At 41.9% G+C, this 21550-nt stretch overlaps 1 protein-coding gene and 1 long non-coding RNA gene across 8 annotated transcripts in view; one reads left to right on the top strand and one right to left on the bottom strand.

The window, feature by feature from the left end:
* The window catches only part of LOC140193351 (NACHT, LRR and PYD domains-containing protein 3-like), a 53873-nt gene that overhangs the window by 23007 nt on the left and 9316 nt on the right, over window positions 1-21550 (bottom strand). For 5 of the 7 annotated variants that reach the window (XM_072250677.1, XM_072250683.1, XM_072250682.1 and 2 more), the window contains exon 2: window positions 1706-1794. In XM_072250677.1, the coding sequence (XP_072106778.1) occupies window positions 1706-1763 (58 nt within the window). In that variant the 5' untranslated portion in view covers window positions 1764-1794. Of the gene's footprint in view, window positions 1-1705; window positions 1795-2589; window positions 2772-2800; window positions 2891-21550 lie in introns of those variants that run through there. The other 2 variants (XM_072250681.1, XM_072250680.1) reach the window with 2 other exon arrangements.
* On the top strand, window positions 12474-21519 carry LOC140193353 (uncharacterized). The gene is made up of 4 exons (XR_011884753.1): window positions 12474-12659; window positions 12935-12974; window positions 17694-17785; window positions 20943-21519. It is a non-coding gene; the product is annotated as an uncharacterized lncRNA (long non-coding RNA).

Genomic DNA, 21550 nt, shown 5'->3' with positions numbered 1-21550 from the left:
CCATCATCTCACGCAGACGGTAGAAGGGAGAAACTCTTCCTGCCATGAACTCCAAGCGCCACAAACTTGCCGATGCATTGGAAGCACCCGACCGCAGCTGACCCTGAGTCCATCTGAAAGCTTCGAACCTCCGACCAGCCCTCTGACACCGAGCACCATCTCTGCCGAGTGCTTTGACCCCACCCCGGCTACCGAGCAACAAGCAAAGCCGAGGACTCGGGGCCTTCCCCTCTGGAGATTCTGGATCACACAGTAGCAATGGCAGCGAAGTAGGCATTTCAGAAGTTTCACAGATGTTCCTCTGTGCTCTCACATGTCTCCATCAAATCAGGATTGTGCACGGCACCCTACTTGACAGATAACAGACATCATTCACCGGAGTGGCCGCTGCGAGCTGCATCGCGCCGCCATCTTCTCCTCCCGCCAAAAACATTAGATTTAGTAATTACAATGCTCAGTTACTAATACCACCTCAGAATATCACTTCTATCAGAATAACTAAGTATCTGTTTAAAAAATCTAATTCTGTCCATAGACTGAGCAGAGGAGCAGGACATTCCATCTGAGTTGTTTCTCACACTAAACACCAACACTTACTCTCTCACCAGCTTCCATTTTTAGGTTTGGTTTCAAGTGCTGGTCTTTTTATTTCTCCCTGGAACAGACCATAATGTACAGGAGTAGAACTATGTCATTTGGCCCATCAAGTCTTCTCTGCCTTTTCATCATGGCTCATCCATTTTTTCCTCACAGTTCCAAACTCCTGGCTTCTTCCTGCATCTTTTCCTGACACTGTATTCCATCGTGATTTCTTTGCCCATTCTGCAAATCTGTCTAAGTCCTTTTGTAGCTTCTCTACAATCTGAAAACTACTACCGTAGGCAAACCCTGCAACCGAGCTATCCGTTCCATCATCAAAACCAACGACATGTAACGCAAAAAGAACCAGTCCCAACACAGACCCCCTGTGGAGCACCACTAGTCACCAGCAGCAGACCAGTAAAGCCCACATTTTGCCACCTGACAATCAGCCACTGCTTTGTACGTGCCAGAATATATTCAACTGCAATACCATGGGGTCATAGCTCGTTAAGCAGCCTCATATGTGGCACCTTGTCAAAGGCCTTCTGAAAATCCAAGTACACAACATCAACTGATCCTACTTTTTATCACTTCAGAGGATTCCAACAGTCATGATTTTCCCTTAAGGAAACCATGCTGACTATGGCTTATTTTATCATGTGCATCCAAGTACCCTGAGACCTCATAGTTAGCAATCGACTCCAACATCGTCCCAAGCTCTGACACCAGACTAACTAGCTATTTCTTCCGGCTAATCTCATTGCTCTCATGCCCCAACTAACGTGTCTAACCTGCCATTCACAACCATTTCATTCTGCGTGGCCTACTGTTTTAATAAGACCATAAGATATAGGAGCATTTGCCCCATTTGCTCTGCTCTGGCATTTCATTATAGATGATCCATTTTTCCCTTCAGCCTCAATCTCCTGACTTCTCATACATTAGACAGACCAGTTAATGACAACTTCTCAAAAGTTCCCGTTCCCCCTGTAGCTGTAGTTGTGCTCTACACCTCCCCTCAGAACAGGTTATTTATCTTCTCTGTGAAAATGCATTTTTGCAAACCATATGCTCCTCAGTTGTCAGGAGCAACAATTATACTTTTAAAACATTTGGAACACACCCTTGTCCTTCCTTGTTGATATCTCCAGATCATCTCTCATCTCTACGACATCATCCATGATGGAGATCAGCGTTCCAATTCCTGGTGCTCTGTAAGAGATGGAACATTAATACGATGATAAGGAAATTATTATGAGAAAAAATTGTCCTGATAACCCCTATGCACATGTCATCCACTCTTTGTCCATTCAAGCACTGTCCAATCCCCTGAAGCCCAGCCCTAGCAGGCTACATACACACTGTCCGTTCTCCTGGGCCCCATCCTTCCTGGATCACAAACTAGCTGATCACAGAGGGAAACATTCATTACACATATTTTCCGACAACACCCTGTACCCTCCCGTCCCAGAGCCCATACGCTGTTCTCTTCACATCATATAGAAGGAATCATAGACCCGGTTCCTGATCTCTATGGCCCCTATAGTATGCAAGCAATTCAAATACATTACATTTCATACTTGGGCTATTTTTAAAATGTAACCTATTTCAGTGATTCCCCACCCCCACCCCATCATACATTGGAGTACAAATGTAAAAACACTGAGGCAGTGGTAAGTTAATTTGCATCATTCACCCACACCACCTTCAGAAAGCTTGTATGGAATCTTTCCTCCTCAACTTGTTTTCCTATCTCTTCCCGCCAGGTCTGCATGTGCAGTCACCTCCCTGCCTCCACCCAGATACAGTACTAGTATTAATCTGCCTATGTCACCCCACAGTTCTTAACAACTCATCTATCCAGCCGATCTCAACCAGCTGCTTGAGTTTTCACTCTCCTTCCCTAAAGTTTATCTTGTAGCCTGCTGTGTTTAGTTTCTGTTCCCTCTTGTTCTGTGGGCCTTGTGGCTTGTTATTCTACAGTCTAGTGTTAAGGTTATCACTCACCGCTAATCGTCTCTGCTGCCCTTTGGGTAAAACTTCTTCTATATTTCATCACACTTGCCACAATATTGGATTCTTTTACTTCGCAAAAAAAAATCATCATTTTAAATGAGATCAGGTTTTTTATCTTCTCTGTAAAAATGCATTTTTGCAAGCCAGATGCTCCTCAGTTGTCAGGAGCAACAATTATATTTTTAAAACATTCGTAACACACCCTTGTCCTTCCTTGTTGATATCTCCAGACCCTCTCTCGTCTCGGCGACATCATCCATGATGGAGATCATGTGGAGTTCTGATCACCTAACTATAGGAAGGATATCAGTAAACATAGAACATAGAATAGTACAACACAGTACAGGCCCTTTGGCCCACAATGTTGTGCCGACCCTCAAACCCTGACTCCCATATAACCCGCCACCGTAAATTCCTCCATATACCTGTCTAGTAGTCTCTTAAACTTCACTAGTGTATCTGCCTCCACCGACTCAGGCAGTGCATTCCACGCACCAACCACTCCCTGAGTAAAGAACCTTCCTCTAATATCCCCCTTGAACTTCCTACCCCTTACCTTAAAGCCATGTCCTCTTGTATTGAGCAGTGGTGCCCTGGGGAAGAGGCGCTGGCTATCCACTCTATCTATTCCTCTTATTATCTTGTACACCTCTATCATGTCTCCTCTCATCCTCCTTCTGTCCAAAGAGTAAAGCCCTAGCTCTTTTAATCTCTGAAAGCCCTAGCTCCCTTAATCTCTGAATCTCAGTAAGATTGAAAGTGCAGAGGAGATTTTCTAGGATGTTGCTGGGCATTCAGGAGTTGAGTTACAGGGAAAGATTGAACAGGTTAGGACTTTATTCCTTGGAGCGTAGAAGAATGAGGGGAGATTTGATAGAGGTTTACAAAATAATGAGGGGTATAGACAGAGTAAATGTGAGTAGGCTCTTTCCACTTAGATTAGGAGAGATAAATACGAGAGGACATGGCTTTAGGGTGAAAGGTGAAAGGTTTAGGGGGAACTTCTTCACTCAGAGAGGGGTGGGAGTGTGGAACGAGCTGCTATCTGATGTGGTAAATGCGAGCTCACTCTTAAGTTTTAAGAACAAATTTGATAGATACATGGATGGGAGAGGTCTGGAGGGTTATGGACTGGGTGCGGGTCAATGGGACTAGCACAGACAACCCCAATACGCGGACCGCGGGCCAGGTCCAGACCGCGAGAACCAAATGTCTGGACTGCGCCGACCCATGGGCACTTACATGAACGCACCTGTCATAACATGTAAATAAAGCGCGCGCTGCTTAATTTATTTTAACCTCATCCCACTCTGTACACTTGACCTACGCCCCCGCAGAGCGCGCGACCTACTGCGTGCTCTCTACAGTCCTCCACTAGACAGCAGCATGCACCAGCTACCCACCTGTCATCTAAAAGTGAAACTGTCATTAAGTGATTTGTTACCAGCAGTAAGACATGGGCCCTAAACCAAGAACAACATGGCCTGATCAAAAAAGCGCAAAGTCGACGAGGAAAACCGTCAGTTCAAATCTGACTGGACTGATCAGTTTTGTTTTATTTTACCGGACCATATCAATGCTAAACCGACATGCTTAATATGCATGCAGTCCGTAGCTGTCTGCAAATCGGAAAATCTAAAGCGGCACTTCAACACTATGCACGCTGCCAGTTTCAATGCCAACTACCCTGCAGAACCAGATCAACACAAATATGATAACATCATAAAGCACTCCGTTTCTACTATCTATGAAGAGATTCAAAGAGATTCAAAAAACTTTATTGTCATTCTAACCATAAATCAGCTCTGCAGGGCAGAATGCGACAGCGTTTCTCAGGGGCAGTGCAATCATAACATAACAAAAGCAACACTAAATAATAAACATTACAATAAATAGTAAAACACAACAGCCACATGTCAGTTAAAATCAGTTATAAGTGTCCAGTGCAAGTTAAAAGTGTCCAAAGCAGAGTCAGGTAGAGCAGCTATTTAGCAGTCTGACTGCCTGTGGGAGGAAGCTGTTTAGTAGCCTTGTGGTTTTAGTTTGATGCTACTGTAACGTTTGCCTGATGGCAGAAGAACAAACAGTTCATGGAGACAGTGTGAGGCGTCTTTAATGATGTACCGTGTTTTCTGGAAGCATCGAATCAGAAAGAGGTCTTGCACAGAAGGTAGGGAGACCCCAATAACCTTCACTGCTCCCCCTAACCACCCTCTACAAGGCTTTTTTGTCGACAGCACTGCAGCTGGAGTACCAGGTTGTGATGCTGAAGGTCAGCACACTCTCAACCACGCCTCTGTAGAATGTAGTTAAGGTGTTAGTGGGGAGTGATGCTTGTTTAAGCTTCCTCAGAAGGTGCAATCTCTGCTGGGCCCCGTTTCACAATCCCAGTGGTGTTCCTGGACCAGGTGAGATTGTCCGAGATCTGCACCCCAAGGAACTTGATGTTTTCCACTCTCTCCACTGTGGAGCCGCTGATGCTGAGGGGTGTGTGCTCAGACTGAGACCGTCTGAAATCGACAATCATCTCCTTGGTTTTGGTGGCATTAAGCAGCAATTTGTTATCCCTGCACCAGCTCTCTAGGTGTTTGACCTCCTCCCTGTACATAGTTTCATCATTTTTGCTGATGAGCCCCACGACTGTGGTATCATCTGCAAATTTAATGATCAGGTTCTCCTTGAATCTGGCTGCACAGTCATGTGTTAGCAGTGTAAACAGCAATGGGCTAAGCACAGAGCCTTGTGGGGATCCAGAGCTCAGTGTGTTGGAGTCAGAGATGTTCCTGCCAACACGGACTGACTGTGGTCTCTCTGTCAAGAAATCCAGAATCCAGCGACACATGGCAGTGCTAAGGCCAAGCAGCGACAGTTTCTCCACTAGTCTCTGCGGGATGATGGTATTGAACACTGAACTGAAATCAATGTACAGGATTCTGGCATAAGTGTCTTTGTTGTCCAAGTGAGAGAGAACTGTGTGCAGTGTGGTGGATATTGCGTCCTCCGTAGTGCGATTTGGACGATAAGCAAACTGTAGAGGATCCAGTAATAAATCAACATCTGTACAAGACAGCACAACAGCTGCATCATTGTATGTGTCATGGAATCTTGCCAAACTTAAGAAGCCATTCACTGATGATCCCAGATGAGTTCTCAATATGACAGCTGACAGTTGTGATAGCTACAGTCATTATTAAATGGCTGGTTTTGGACTTATTTTGTTTAAAGAGTGCATTTTTTGGTGTGACCCACAACACAGGCTTTGAGAATCCCAGGCCTACTACCACTACCATCATTACTACTACTACTACTAATAATAATGGTAATAGCACCAACAACAACATCTGCCCATAAAACAACTTACTGGCACAGTGAAAAAAAAACCCTGGACGTTTTGGCCCTCGGCTTGGCATGCTTGACATAATTTGGCCCTTGTGGAAAACTAATTGGGGAACCCTGGACTAGCGGAATAAAGTTTTGGCAGACTAGAAGGGCTGAATGGCCTGTGTTCTGTGCTGTAGTGTTCTATGGCTCTATCTATGCCAGAGCCTGTGCATAGATAGTTCCACAGTGTTTCTATTACCCGAGTGAAGAAATTTCTTCTCATTTTGTTGCTGTTCAGTGACTGATAAGGAACTAGACTGCCTAGTGAAGTATTCTGCAGACATGCTCCAATGCGGGACTCCAAAATGTAGAAACATTTTAATGAGGCCTCTTCCGGCTTCTAAACATTCAGCCCACTTAGTCTCTCACAATATGCCAATGAGACTTCCAGTAATTACATTCCAAATCCTTCATTACATCATTTCCCTATCTGCTGGGTATCGCCCTTTTGAGACAATAATATCAGAATTTACTCCACACTTGAAATGTGATCTAATCAAAAGCTCTGTATGATTGTATCCTGATTGCCTGTGACGTGTGCACTGGAATGCAGGTTCATTCTGACAGGATTGTCACCTGGCCTTTTGCCATTTCAATAAGCATTCACCAGTTCTCTTGCTCATTTTTCTTCCTGTTAGTCAAGATTTTGCTTACTTGGATTATTTCCCAATGCCCGATAGTATTGTAGCAACTCATGACGAAAAATTAACCAACCAACACGTTTTGGGAAGAGATGGTTTACCTGCTGTAAACCATTATGGTGAATGTGAAAAGATCACACTGATAGTGAAACAGTACCCTACCGACGCGTTTCAGGAAGAGAATAGAAACAAGTTTCAAACCCACGTGGCCACTTGGAGAACTTGAAGAAAACACAGCAAATGCCTCACCTTCACAGGTCTGTGCTGTTGTTTTACCATATTGTTAGTGGTCTTGTTCCCAAACATTTAAATTGGAACGACTTTAGATTTGCTACTCTCAGACATCAGGAAGAACCCTGCTCAGGAGGAGATCACTGAGTCTTCAATGATGTCAATACAATCCATGTTAATCCAAATCCCTTGATGACCACATCACTGTTCTCCCCAACGCCACCAGATTCTTCGGTATTTCAAGCCTTCCACTTTGGACTTATTTAATGACTCTAACTCTACAGCAGTATGTGGTAGAGAATTCCCAACACCCTTATTCAAGGCCAATCATTAATCTGCTCTACCTTCCCACTTCAGATATTCATCAATTTCAGCTGGTATTTTATAATATCGTGCCGTGTTTTGTCCATTACACCAGCAAGAATTCACTGCTCTTTTCATTTATGTCATGGGTAACTACTTGGATTGCAATCACAGCTTCCGAATGTCCTGCACCTAACTGGACCCATGAAGGCAACATGGCCTCCTGAAGCAGTGTATATCAACAAAGAAACACATGTCCTCCCTCTTGTTAATGAATTTAACAATCCGACCCAAATCCTACTGTCCCCTTCACCCTTGTATAATTTGTTTGGGCTCGGCCCTGAGGAACCGCAAGGTGGAGCCATTAGTGCCCAATAGTGGTTGGTGAATATCGCTTGGTTGGCCAGAAAGTCTCAGAATTGTCTTACATTGTTGATCCAATCCTGCTGTTCTGTCTGGACATTGCTAAATTATATGCTACATTTCGCATTCCTTGGCTGTGGTTTGTCACCTCAATTCCTCAATAGCCAATAGACAATAGGTGCAGGAGTAGGCCATTCGGCCCTTCAAGCCAGCACCGCCATTCACTGTGATCATGGCGGATCATCCACTATCAATATCCAGTTCCTGCCTTATCCCCATAACCTTTGATTCCGCTATCTTTAAGAGCTCTATCCATCTCTTTCTTGAAAGCATCCAGAGACTTGGCCTCCACAGCCTTCTGGGGCAAGAGCATTCCATATATCCACCACTCTCTGGGTGAAAAAGGTTCTCCTCAAACTCCATTCTAAATGGCCTACCCCTTATTCCTAAACTGTGGCCTCTGGTTCTGGACTCACCCATCAGCGGGAACATGCTTCCTGCCTCCAGCGTGTCCAATCCCTTAATAATCTTATATGTTTCAATAAGATCCCCTCTCAGCCTTCTAAATTCCAGAGTATACAAGCCCAGTCGCTCCAATCTTTCAACATATGACAGTCCCGCCATCCCAGGAATTAACCTTGTGAGCCTACGCTGCACTCCCTCAATAGCAAGAATGTCCTTCCTCAAATTTGGAGACCAAATCTGCACACAGTACTCCAGGTGTGCTCTCACCAGTGCCCTGTACAGCTGCAGAAGGACCTCTTTGCTCTCTCTATATATATATACACTCAATTCCCCTTGTTATGAAGGCCAGCATGCCATTAGCTTTCTTCACTGCCTGCTGTACATGCATGCTTGCTTTCAGTGACTGATGTACAACAACACCTAGATCTCATTGTACTTCCCCTTTTCCTAACTTGATTCCATTTAGATAATAATCTGCCTTCCTGTTCTTACCAAAGTGGATAACCTCACATTTATCCACATTAAACTGCATCTGCCGTGCATCTGCCCACTCACCCAGCCTGTCCAATTCACTCTGCATTCTCATAAGATCCTCCTCACATTTCACACTGCCACCCAGCTTTGTGTCATTGGCAAATTTGCTAATGTTACTTTTAATTCCCTCATCTAAATCATTAATATATATTACAAACAGCTGCGGTCCCAGCTCTGAACCCTGCGGTACCCCAGTGGTCACTGCCTGCCATTCCGAAAGGGACCCGTTAATCGCTACTCTTCGTTTTCTGTCAGCCAGCCAATTTTCAATCCACGTCAGTACTCTGCCTCCAATACCATGTGCCCTAATTTTGCCCACTAATCTCCTATGTGGGACTTTATCAAAGGCTTTCTGACAGTCCAGATACACTACATCCACTGGCTCTGCCTTGTCCATTTTCATAGTTACATCCTCAAAAAAATCCAGAAGATTAGTCAAGCACAATTTCCCCTTTGTAAATCCATGCTGACTTGGACCGATCCCGTTACTGCTATCCAGATGTGTCGTAATTTCATCTTTTGTAATTGACTCCAGCATCTTTTCCACCACCGACGTCAGGCTAACCAGTCTATAATTCCCTGTTTTCTCTCTTCCTCCCTTCTTGAAAAGAGGGACAACATTAGCCACCCTCCAATCCACAGGAATTGATCCTGAATCTATAGAACATTGGAAAATGATTACCAATGCGTCTATGATTTCTAAAGCCACCTCCTTAAGTACCCTGGGACACAGGCCATCAGGTCCCGGGGACCCAACAGCCTATCCAACACCATTTCCTGCCCAAAATAAATTTCCTTCAATTCATCCATTACCCTAGGTCCTTTGGCCACTATTACATCTGGGAGATTGTGGCATTCAGACCTGACCTGCAAAGGGTTGTTACCCTTTCAACTTTGTACCCTGGTGCTAGCTCTCTTACAGTTCATGATGCTTCCTGCATTTGCTGTTGTCCAGTGAATGGATGGGTCTGGGATTCTCCATGGGAGCTGTTCGGCTGTACCTCTGCTTAACAACCTACTAGGCTTACTGGACTAACTTGAATATTGAAAAGCCATGTATAAACAATTGTCAATACTTGGCAATTTTCCTCAAATCGTGCATTTCTCATAAAAGAATCAGCGGAGGATGAGTGCTCTGGGAATGGAAGAAATAAATGAAATAAACAGATAAAAACGAATTCACTGGTCTGTAGAAAAAGCAGATTTATTCCATCCTCATGTTTTAGGATCTATAATAGTGAAAAAGAGAGTGAATTGTGTTTGAAGTTTCAAACACAACTTGCGACTTGTGAGATTCTCACAGCTATGGAAAAATAGCACCATATTATTTAATTTGGAGCTGCTTCATGTGCAAATATGCACAATGGTGCTTGTCGTTTCCATCTACAGTCTTACATGCAAGGTTTCAAAAGTAAATTGTGGACATTCACTGAGAATATAGCATGTTGCTGATGCTAATGAATTGGCAATGTGATACAATAACTGAAATCAGCACACAGCACATAGTTTCACCAGTGAATGAGCAAGGAAAGAAGAGCCCCAGACATGAGACTAATCTCTTGACACCATTTGTAAGAGCTTTTCAGCTGCTTACAAATCACAAATCAGTCATTTCAAGTGTGTGACGTTTCACTTTCTTGGGGATAGTTATCCTGCAAGTCCATTGTTACTGTGAACTGGTAGGAAAGTGGAGCTGAGGCTAAGACAGATAGATCGATACTTTTTGATCCCAAAGGAAATTGCAGTGTCACTGTAGCATTACAAATGCATAAATATATAAATACTAGAAAAGTAAGAAAGAACGAAAAATAAGTTAACTCAAACAACCTAACTGAAGGGGATATTCACTTCCCAAGTTATAGACTGACTCATTAGAGAACTTAATGGCCAAGGGGTAGAATGACTTCATAACAAGCTCCTTGGAGCAGTGCATGCCTTAGTCTATCACTGAAAGTGCTCCTCTGTTTAGCCAAGGTGGCATGCAGGGGGTGAGAAACATTGTCCAAGATTGCCCGGATTTTCCATGGCATCCTTTTTTCTAACTCAGCCTCCAGTGTGTCCACTTTGACTCATATAACAGAGCCAGACTTTCTAATCAGTTCATTGAGCCTGTTGGCATCACCGGTTTGATGCCATTGCCTCAGCACATCACCGCATAGAAAATTGACTGGCAACAACAAACTGGTAGAACGTGTGAAGGACAGACCTGCATACTCCAAAGGACCTCCGTCTCCTTAGGAAGTAGAGGTGTCTCTGGCCCTCCTCGTACACAGCCTCTGTGTTGGTGCTCCACTCAAGCCTGTCATCCAGGTGCACCCCAGGTAGTGGTAGATCCTCACCACATCCATACTCTCACCAGCAATAGTAACAGGAAGCACTGCTGGCTTAGTTTTCCTGAAGTCCACCACCATCTCCTTTGTCTTACTCATGTTAAGCTGCTGATGATTCAGCTTGAAACATTTGACAAGGTCCTCCACCAGGGCCCTGTACTCATCCTCCCATCCTCCCTTTATACACCCATTGCTGAGACATCACAGAATTTCTGCAGATGAAATGACTCAGTGTTGTATGTAAAGTCTGAGCTAGGTACAGGGTAAACAGGAAGGGGTTCAATGTAGTCCTCTGTGGGGCCACCGTGCTGTTCATAGCCATGTCTAACACAAAACTCTTAAGCTGCACAAACTGTGGTCTGCCAGTCAGGTAGACCCACATTCTCCAATGGAGCATGGAATGGTCAAATGGCCACATCATTGTGCTTACGTGTATCATGCTCACAGTATGAGGATTATGATGGAACAGTAACTATGGGTCTTGCCATGGCTGCTCTTGACCACAGTGCAGGTAACAATAAATTACATTGTAATGTATCCTCCCTATATTGGCGATAATGAAATTAAAAGTAATTAAATAATATGCTGGCGGCTGTTCTTTCAGGAAGGGAACCTCCTCTCCAAATACCCATCAGAAAACCCCTGCATTGGAGATGATTTATACCATCCTCCTAGAAATGACTTAGTGATACACTTAATACAGGGGTATATAGAAAGGAGAAATGAGGCCGATCTTGCATGCAGTGCCACATCGCACAAACATATAAATGAAACAAATTTCCAGCTGCCGCCACTCTCCTGGGCCCCGGTCTCAGTGATGCCAGAAACTGAGATCAGTGCAGAAGGGTGAACCAACCTCCTGCCACTGGAAACACTGGCGAGTGCAGATGGTCTGGGCTGCCCTGTCCTTAAAAATCCATAGCTCTTGCTCGACGTTCAGAACTGCAAAGGAGGGGGGACAATTTCATAAATATCTCCAAAAGCAGTGGGTGTGGTAGTAATATAGTAATAAGCAATTTTGTTAATTATAATCATGGAAGAACACTGCTAATTCCTTTAAGAATGAATCTGTCACATATCCATTGTCTATTTGATAATTTAGTAATTTCCGACCGTTATTGTTCAATTACTGTTCAGTGCCTTGATAGTGTGAGCGGACAGTGATGGAGAGGAACATGATGGATGACTTCTCTCAGTATATTCCCTCATGTGTACCCTCCTGATTCTGATCCCAGCAAGTCAGCGCTATGGTTGCAGAGGTAAATTAACACACACCAAGTAAATTTCAGCTCCATTTGGAAAGCATTAACCTAGCTCACATCTACCTCCTGGGCTCAGTGGTTGCTCGGAAACAACCTGTTCCATGCAACTTGGACTTTGGAGTAAATTTGTCCGTTTACTCACTTTTCTTATGTCAACGTCTGGTAACACTGACTATGCTTCTTTCGGCCCTTCTATCTGTGCTTCAGAGGAAGCATAGCAAGCTCAGGCCCGATATGATATTATGCTTGAGTCGGATTATACTTTCCGCACCACAACTCGTTTATTACCCACAGCAAGCTCCAGCTGATAGGGGCAAGGGTTACTGTAACATCACTGGCCTCCAGACACCAGTAGTATGCGCATTGTTTGCTAAGTATTCAATTCTTTTTCTCCTGTTATTTCCCACAGATACTGATCGTACATGTTCAAACTCTACCTGGGCTGAAATTGGCAACAAGGATGTGACGAAGCAAATCTGCTCCTGATTATTGCGTTCAAGGACTGTTGTTCAGCAGGCCCATGAACTTGCTCTTCTGAGACAAGCTTCAAGGTAACAACTGCAGTTCTATAACGAGCTAAATCTGTCCCTGAGCTAAAAAGAGTAATGCTCACATTTCAGTTTCTGCATCTCAGCGATATTTCTTTCCTCGAAGATGCATTTGATTCCGTTATTATTTTACCAATCTCTCAACTAGTTGAAGATGTTTAGTTTTTATATGAGCTCTGTAAGCAGTTGCTGCTCGAGACAAATGAATGTAAATCATCCCACAACACGCTCCCATTGACAAGGCACGCTGATTTTTTTTTCTGCTTCCTTCTTTCCAGACGTTCTCCTAGTGAAATAGTTTGGTCTACAATATTCAGTGTAAGTATCCTGTCTTTGAAAAGGAACCATGCGTTCGAACCTGGATGCAACATATTGATACAGCTAGAGAGAAGGGAAGTTAGCAGCTATATTTCATTCAGAGCTTGAGATTTGGTTTGCCACCCAAAACACTCAAAAACTTCTACAAATGTAATGTGGACAGCATTCTGACAGGCTGCATCACTGTCTGCTATTGGGGGAGGGGGGAGAAGGTGGGTCCACTGCACAGGACCAAAATCAGTTGCAGAAACTTGTAAAATTAGTCTGCTCTATCATAGGCACCAGCCTCCGCAGTATCCAATACATCTTCAATGGGCGGTACCCTAGGAAGGCAGCATCCATCATTAAGGAACCCCGTCACCCAGGATCTGTCCCTTTCACATTGTTGTCATCAGGAAGGAGGTACAGAAGTCTGAAGGCACACATTCAGTGATTCAGGAACAGCCTCTTCCCCTCTGCTATCCAATTTCTGAATGGCACTGAGCCATTTACACTACAAATTTCAACTGAACTATTTAATAGACAGACATATACTGACTGGAATTCAGTATTTTTTTTCTCTATATTTTTTGGAATGTACTGTAATGGGCATCATATATAAGTGTTTGGGTAAACAAGGTCTAATTGGGGATACTCAACATGGCTTTGCCCGTGGCAGATTACATCCAACGAATTTTACGGATGCTTTTGAAGCTGTTACCAAGAAGTTTGATGAAGGGAAAGCTGAATGTTGTCTGCATGATCTATGACAAAATACCCCATGGGAGGTTGGTCCAAAAGGGATATGTTATTTGGCATTCAGGATGAAGCAGTCAACTGGATTCAATGTTGGCTTAGTGAGAGAAGCCAGTACATAGTGTCACTTTCTAGTCCAATGCATCGGTGCTGGGTCTGTTGTTGTTTATCGTCTATATGAATGACTGAATAATAACGGGGCAAACAGAATCAAAAACTTGTGGATGACATCAAGATTAGGGGTAGAGTGAACAGTGCAGAAGGCGATCAAAGCTTGTAAGATGATCGAGACCATCTGGGAAAATGGGCTGAAAAATAACAAGTGGAGCTTAACATAGAAAATTTCAAGCTGTTGCACTTTGACAGGAAAGCCAGGCTAAAACATACACAGTGAGTGTTAGGGGACTGACATCACAAATATCACAAGTGACCTGACTTGGTCCAACCAAGCAGAGTTCACTGCCAAGAAGGCACACCAGCGCCTTTACTTCCTGAGGAAACTAAAGAAATTTGGCCTGTTCCCTAAAACCCTCACTAATTTTTATAGATGCACCGTAGAAAGCATTCTTCTAGGGTGCATCACAACCTGGTATGGAAGTTGCCCTGTCCAAGACCGGAAGAAGCTGCAGAAGATAGTGAACACAGCGCAGTACATCACACAAAGCAATCTTCCATCCTTGTACTCACTTTACACTGCACGCTGTTGGAGCAGTGCTGCCAGGATAATCAAGGACACGACCCACCCAGCCAACACACTTTTCATCCCTCTTCCCTCCGGGAGAAGGCTCAGGAGCTTGAAGACTCGCACGGCCAGATTTGGGAACAGCTTCTTTCCAACTGTGATAAGACTGCTGAACGGATCCTGACCCAGATCTGGGCCATACCCTCCAAATATCCGGACCTGCCTCTCAGTTTTTTGCACTACCTTACTCTCCATTTTTCTATTTTCTATTTATGATTTATAATTTAAATTTTTAATATTTACTATTGATTTGTAATCCAGGGAGCGGGAAGCGCAGAATCAAATATCGCTGTGATGATTGTATGTTCTGGTATCAATTGTTTGGCGACAATAAGGTAGAAAGTATATTACTGGAGAAGGTTATCAAGATTTGTGCCAGAAGAATCAGATTGTTTGTGATGTACCCCAGGTAACTCTGGATGCAGTGAAGCCCCTTCAAGGTGCAACAAACCTGGTTACTGATCATATACAGACTCAACTACGAAGGAAACACATAAGACTGAGATTTGTGCCACATGGTCTACATGATTAATAACCATGATTGGCACAAATTTATTACAACTTGATCCCTATCAGGTACCAAACTGGGTATCAGGAGGGCAGACAGAAGAATGGCTTGAAGGCAAGGTACCCTTATGTCACATTACATGTCTTACACTAACCAACAGTGCACTGGGTACAGATGGTGATTGTAAAGGCAGGTTTTATGTTGCTGCAAAGTTCCGCATTCCTCAATGGGAATAATGTAACCTGCCCTTTGAAAGGGATTCACATTGTCGTCAAGTGTCAGGAAAACACTTGTAGATTCACTACTAATGAGAATTGTTTATCGTCTATTCTGCCCGTGAATAATCAAGTCTTTCTTGCTATATGCATTGGTGGAACAGTCATATTACATATCAACAGCAGGCACGAGTCTTCCAAGGACTGGAAAACAGTGTCCTCTGAAGTAAATTTTACCTCTATCTGTATATAATGTGATCATAGCACACCTGCTGGGTGTCCACGGATAGTCAATAGAATGAGTGGAGGATAATGATCCTAAGATTAACATCCTTGGATCAAGGTGAGGGCGATGTTGGCCAGACGGAACTACAAGAGAAAACCCTGCATCAGACTACTTTTTGATGATTACAACAAATATACACTCAATTCTAATCTAAAAGCTCCAAAAACCTGAGCCCCTGTTCCACTCTCTGAAACTGGATTGTTAACTTCCTCACCAGGAGACCACAGTGTGTGGATCAGAGATAGCTTCTCTTCCTTCCTGACAGTCAACACTGGTGCACCTCAAGGATACGCGCTTAGCCCACTGCTCCACTCTCACTCCACCCATGACTGTGTGGCTAGGCACAGCTCAAAGGACAACCTGAAGTTTGCTAATGACACAACTATTGCTGGTAGAATTCCAGATGGTGATAAGGTGGTGTACAGCTGTGAGATAGATCAGCTGGGTTCCGGTGAGGTCATCGTCCAGAATGGCAGCTTAAATCAGTAGCTCCTCCAGAAAAACGCATATTTTGCCCCATTAATCCATCAAATATAAGATCATTCAAAAATATCTGAATTGATGGGGGGGGGGGTGTAAGAATGGGGAAAAAGAAAGGAGATTTCAAAAAAGCATCACCGTGGAGCCTATGGAAGAGAGACGTACAACGAGCGGCTCTCCTACACGGGTATGTGGCGGCAAAGCTGACGATGGGCCTTGTTCAGGCGAAGTGGTAAATATGATAAAGATTCTGGAAGAGATAAGGGAAGTCCAAAATGACATAAAACAACAACTAAATGATATAAAGTCAGAGCTCGCCAACGTCCATCAGAAAATAGCGGTGGCAGAGACACGAATTGACAAGGTGGAAGATCGCGTGCAAAACGTGGTACAGATACTAAGTAAGATGATAGAAATATTAAATCAACAGGAAAGTAAATTGCTTGACCAGGAGGGAAGATCGCAACGGAAAAATAGTAGGATTTATAATGTTCCCGAAGGAGCAGAGTGGTTGTCAATGATGGAGTTTGCAGAAAAGGTGCTGCTGGAAGCGCTGGAGATTCCCCCGACTATGGAGATTGAAATTAAGAGGGCGCATCGTGTGCTCATCCCGAGGCCTTCCAGAGACAGAGAAAGTAAGTCGCGGTCAACAGTACTTAGATTCCTTCGATTCAAGAGCAAGGTGGAGATTCTACGAAGGGCCTGGGGAAAGAAGAGTTTATTTTGGAAAGGGAATTTAATATATTTTGATCAAGATTAGTCCCCAGTGGTCCTACAGAAACAGAAGGAATATTCCAAAGTGAAACAAATATTAAAGCAAGAAAAGATTAAATTCCAAACCATGTACCCTGCTAAACTGAGGGTGTTTTATGAAGAAGGGATACAGCTATATCAGACGGTGGAAGAAGCGACTACAGACATGAACAACAGAGGGTTGCTCGTTAGCGTGGTCAGACCGAGGGAAAGCCTGGCTGAGCAGTTATCCCGATCTGCATGGGAAATAGTAAGAGTATCGAGAAAGCAGGGGACGGGAGGAGGACGAGGGAAGGATATTAGGAAGAGACTGTGAGTTCTCTGAGGGCAGCCCTCACCTCCTCCAGAAGAGCCATAAGGTTTGGCTAACTTTAAAAGTACTGATAAACTAAACGGAAGCAAAAATAGACGGTGATATACCTATCTCCAGAAATACGTATTATAATGTGGTTTTTATATTAATATTTTTTTTTATTCATTCATTCACTCCTTTTTCCCCACCTAAATGAGAATATATACGTGGGAGGAATACACAGGGAAATGGACATAAATTGTTTTACTTACTTTTATAGGTACTGCAGTGGGGGCCCTCAACTCACAGGTAGGAGGGTCTATCCCCCACGGCTAGAAGTTTCTTCTAGCACAACACTGGGTTGTGCTAGAGACCCCAGCCTTGGAATCACACCTTTGTTACCTTTTTTTATTATTCGCATTTCTTGGCTCTTATTTGTTCAGGGAGTAGATCGATTAAGTTATATTCTACAAATTTCAATGATATACTAACAGATAAATACACATGGCTAAGGACAAAGTAAAATTCATTTCTTTTAATGTCAATGCGCTGTTAAATTCAATCAAACGCAGTAAAATTCTATCAAAAATGAAAAAAAAGAGCAAGCCCAGGTAGTATATTCACAGGAAACTCGTTTAAGTGATAATGAGCATGGAAAAGTAAAAGAATGGGCTTCACTAATTTGTTTTTTCTGCTCATATAAATCAGGGCATAGAAGAGGAGTTGCTATTCTCATCTCAAGCAAGCTAAATCTTGAAAAAGCATTCAAAATGGGAGATAAGGAGTGCAGATATATTCTGGTAAGGGGGAATATAGATAGAAATCCAGTTACTTTATTAAACACATATGTGTCTCCAGGAAGTGATATTAGTTTCTTTCAGGAAATTATTAATATTATGGTAACAGAAACAGAAAGTCTCTTGATATGTGGGGGAGATTTAAATTTACAATTACAACCGAAGTTAGATTCTTCCAATAGAAAAACTTATGAAACAAAGTCCTAACATAAGAAAGTTAACACTTTTTTTGAAGATGTTGGTCTAATTGACATATGGAGGGACCTTTTCCCGAACAGAAGGTATTACACTCGTTAATCTGCCCCCCATTCAGTATATACAAGAATAGACTATTTCATAACATTTGGAAAAGATAAAGACAAAATAATCACCTGTGGAATTGGGACAATAGATGTAAGTGACCATGCACCCACATATATTTATCTGTTGATTTTGATCTACAACCAAAGAATACAATTTGGAAACTAAATTCAAGTCTACTCAATGATCCCTATTTTAAGGAACAAATTAAAAAAAGACATTGGTGTTTACTTAGAATTCAATGATAATGGAGAGGTTTCACCTCCCATTCTATGGGATACTCTGAAGGCTGTCTTAAGAGGGAAAATTATAGCAATATCTTCATATAAGAAAAAAATAAGGAATAAAACATTGGAGGAATTACAAAATAAGCTGAAGGAACTAGAAGAAAAACACAAATTGAGTTTGGCACAGGACACACTAGAGAAAATTTAAAAAGTTAGGAATGAAATTAATAGTCTGGCTACACAAGAAATTAGAAAAAAAATAATGTTTCTGAAACAAAGACACTATGAAAGTGAACCTAAATCTATGAAAATACTGGCATGGAAACTGAAAAAAAAGAGAACAGAAAATACAATTCATAGAATTAGGGATCCAAGAACAAAAGTGATAAAAAAAAAAGGTAAGTGAAATTAAAGAAGCTTTTGAAATGTTTTACAAAACTCTATATTCCAAAGTTCCAGGGAGAAGCATAACCCAAATTGACAACTTCTTGAGTTCTTTAGAGTTACCCACTTTAAGCAAAGAACAAAATAGAATGATGACTACTGACATAACTGAAGCTGAACTAAAAACTGCAATTAGTAGGGTTAAACTAAGCAAGTCACCAGGATCAGATGGATATACGGCAGAGTGGTATAAAGAATTTAGAGATGTGTTAATTCCTGTTTTACTCCCCACACTGAACTGGGCTCTAAGAAAGGTGCAAATGCCACCCAGCAGGAAGGAGGAGGTAATCTCAGCTGTACCGAAAGAAGGCAAGGATAAAATGGAATGTGAGTCATTTAGACCAATATCTGTTCTTAATGTGGATTATAGAATATTTACCTCCATCACGGCCAAACGATTAGAATAGTTTCTACGCACACTGATACATAATGATCAGACGGGTTTCATACAACAACGCCAGTCACAAGACAATATACAAAGGACACTTCACAACATTATGGATCATATGAAAAATGAAATTTAAGCAATTGTGATAAGTGTGTATGCTGAAAAGACATTTGATTCAGTTAATTGGAATTTTCTTTACAGAGATTTACATAGATTTGGTCTACATGACACAATTATTAAAACTATACAGGCACGATATGACAATCCTACTGCTAGGATTAAAATCAATGGATATTTACCTAATAGTTTTACGTTAGAAAGGGGCACGAGACAGGGTTGTGCATGGTCACAGCTACTCTTTGCATTATATCTGGAACCATTAGCTCAACACATTAGACAAAATGAAGATATTAGGGGAATTACTATTAAAGGGACAGAGCGTAAATCGGCCTGTTACACGGATGACATTTTGATTTATCTACGTCAACCAACATACTCTTCACCTAAATTGATGCATTCCTATGAACAATATGGCCAATTATCAGGAAACGAGAGCAACGTAGATAAAATCCAACTACTTTCATATAACTATAGCCCACCAAGAGAAATTGAAAGTAGATATCCTTAGGCATGGCAAACAGAGTCCATCAAATATTTGGGCATCGTTATGCCAAAAGATTTGGCAAAGTTATCAGAATGCAATTATCAGCCTATATATAAAAAAATTAAGGAAGATATAACAAGATGGAACCTAATTCCTTTCCTTGGTCTCAGTTCAAGGATTGAATCTATTAAAATGAATATACTGCCCAGACGACTATATCTCTTTCAGACCCTACCAATAGAGATTAACCAAAATCAATTCAATGAATGGAACAAGATGCTATCAAGATATATATGGCAAGGTAAAAGGCCTAGAGTTTGTCGCAGAACTTTGCAATTAGCCAAAGAAAAGGGGGGATGGGGCCTACCTTCTCTTGACGTTATTATTTTGCAGCACAGTTGAGAGCTGTGATATGCTGGTGCAACCCATCATATGACGCTCAATGGAAAAACATTGAGGATAGAATACTTTCCATCCCCATACAGGCAATTTTGGCTGATAACAACCTACAAAGTTACATAAATATTATTGATAACCCATGGGTGAAATGGACTCTTAAAACATGGAAAACTATTATAAAAGAATATAAACTAGAGAGAGAAACATGGCAATTCTTAAATGGTGTGCATATGACTCAGATTTTACGCGAAATAAACTGAATGCTAGATTTAAGGACTAGACAGCTAAAGAAATAACAGCTATTTGCAATATAATGAAAGAAGGAACACTGTTCAGTTTTGAAATGGTCAAACAGAAACACTTATTAGAAAAACAAGACTTTTATCGGTATTTACATATGCGACAGTATTTTAATAGGACGGTTAAAAATGTAACCAACGCAAGTACATGTCTGATAGAGCTATTTAGAAAAGCACACAATTCAGACAATGGTAGTAGAATCATTTCAAGCATGTCTAAGGGTTTGTCAAATCTTAAAACACATTCGACTTCATACATTAAAACAAAATGGGAGAAAGAAGGAGGGATAATAATATGAGGAAGAATGGACACTAAAATGGAGGTATCAATGGAAGTGTACCAATACTGGCTGGTTACTTGATTTTATTTACTGTTTATTTATTTTATTTGTTGTTTTAGAGCATTGAGTATGAGAGTCGCAAACTCATTTTCGCTGTATTGGTGCATGACAAGTTGTACTATGAAATGACAATAAAGATATTTCATTTCATTTCACAGAAACGGAGGGAGTTCGGGTGGAAAAAACTTGATAAGATATTTTATTACACCCTCTCAGAAATTCCATTATGATAGTAACCTCCCTGTTTGCTGGAGAAATTGTGGAAATCAAAATGCAAACCAATATCATATTTTCTGGGAATGTCCCATTATCAAATACTATTGGAGTGGGATGCATAATGCCCTACAAGACATCTTTAAATGTGAAATAACCTTAGAGAGTAAGGCCATATATTTTGGGTATATACCTCAAGAATGGTTGAAATGAGATAAATATTTAATGAATGTACTGCTGGTGGCTGGTAAAAAGACCCTTACCAGGAAGTGGTTGTCACAGGAGATCCCAGCTTTAGATGTATGGATGGAAATTACAATGGGCATTTACAAAATAGAGAAGATAACAGCATCTGTTAATCATAAATTGGAACAATTTGATTCATACGGAGAAAAATGGTTTAACTAAATAACACCTCATAGGCCTGATTTTATTCTCGCAAGTCAATGAATATGTTGTTAAAAAAAAGATCACTCCCTACTCTGTACATAATTTTCTTATTTCGATTGTTCTTTCTTTCCTTTCCTGTCTATAAGTGTATACCTCATAAATA

This window comes from Mobula birostris, unplaced genomic scaffold (genome assembly GCF_030028105.1).
Source record: "Mobula birostris isolate sMobBir1 unplaced genomic scaffold, sMobBir1.hap1 scaffold_522, whole genome shotgun sequence".
In the NCBI taxonomy this organism is placed as follows: Eukaryota; Metazoa; Chordata; class Chondrichthyes; order Myliobatiformes; family Myliobatidae; genus Mobula; species Mobula birostris.
The sequence above is the reverse complement of the archived record's forward strand: the minus strand, read 5'-3'. Positions and strand labels throughout refer to the sequence as shown.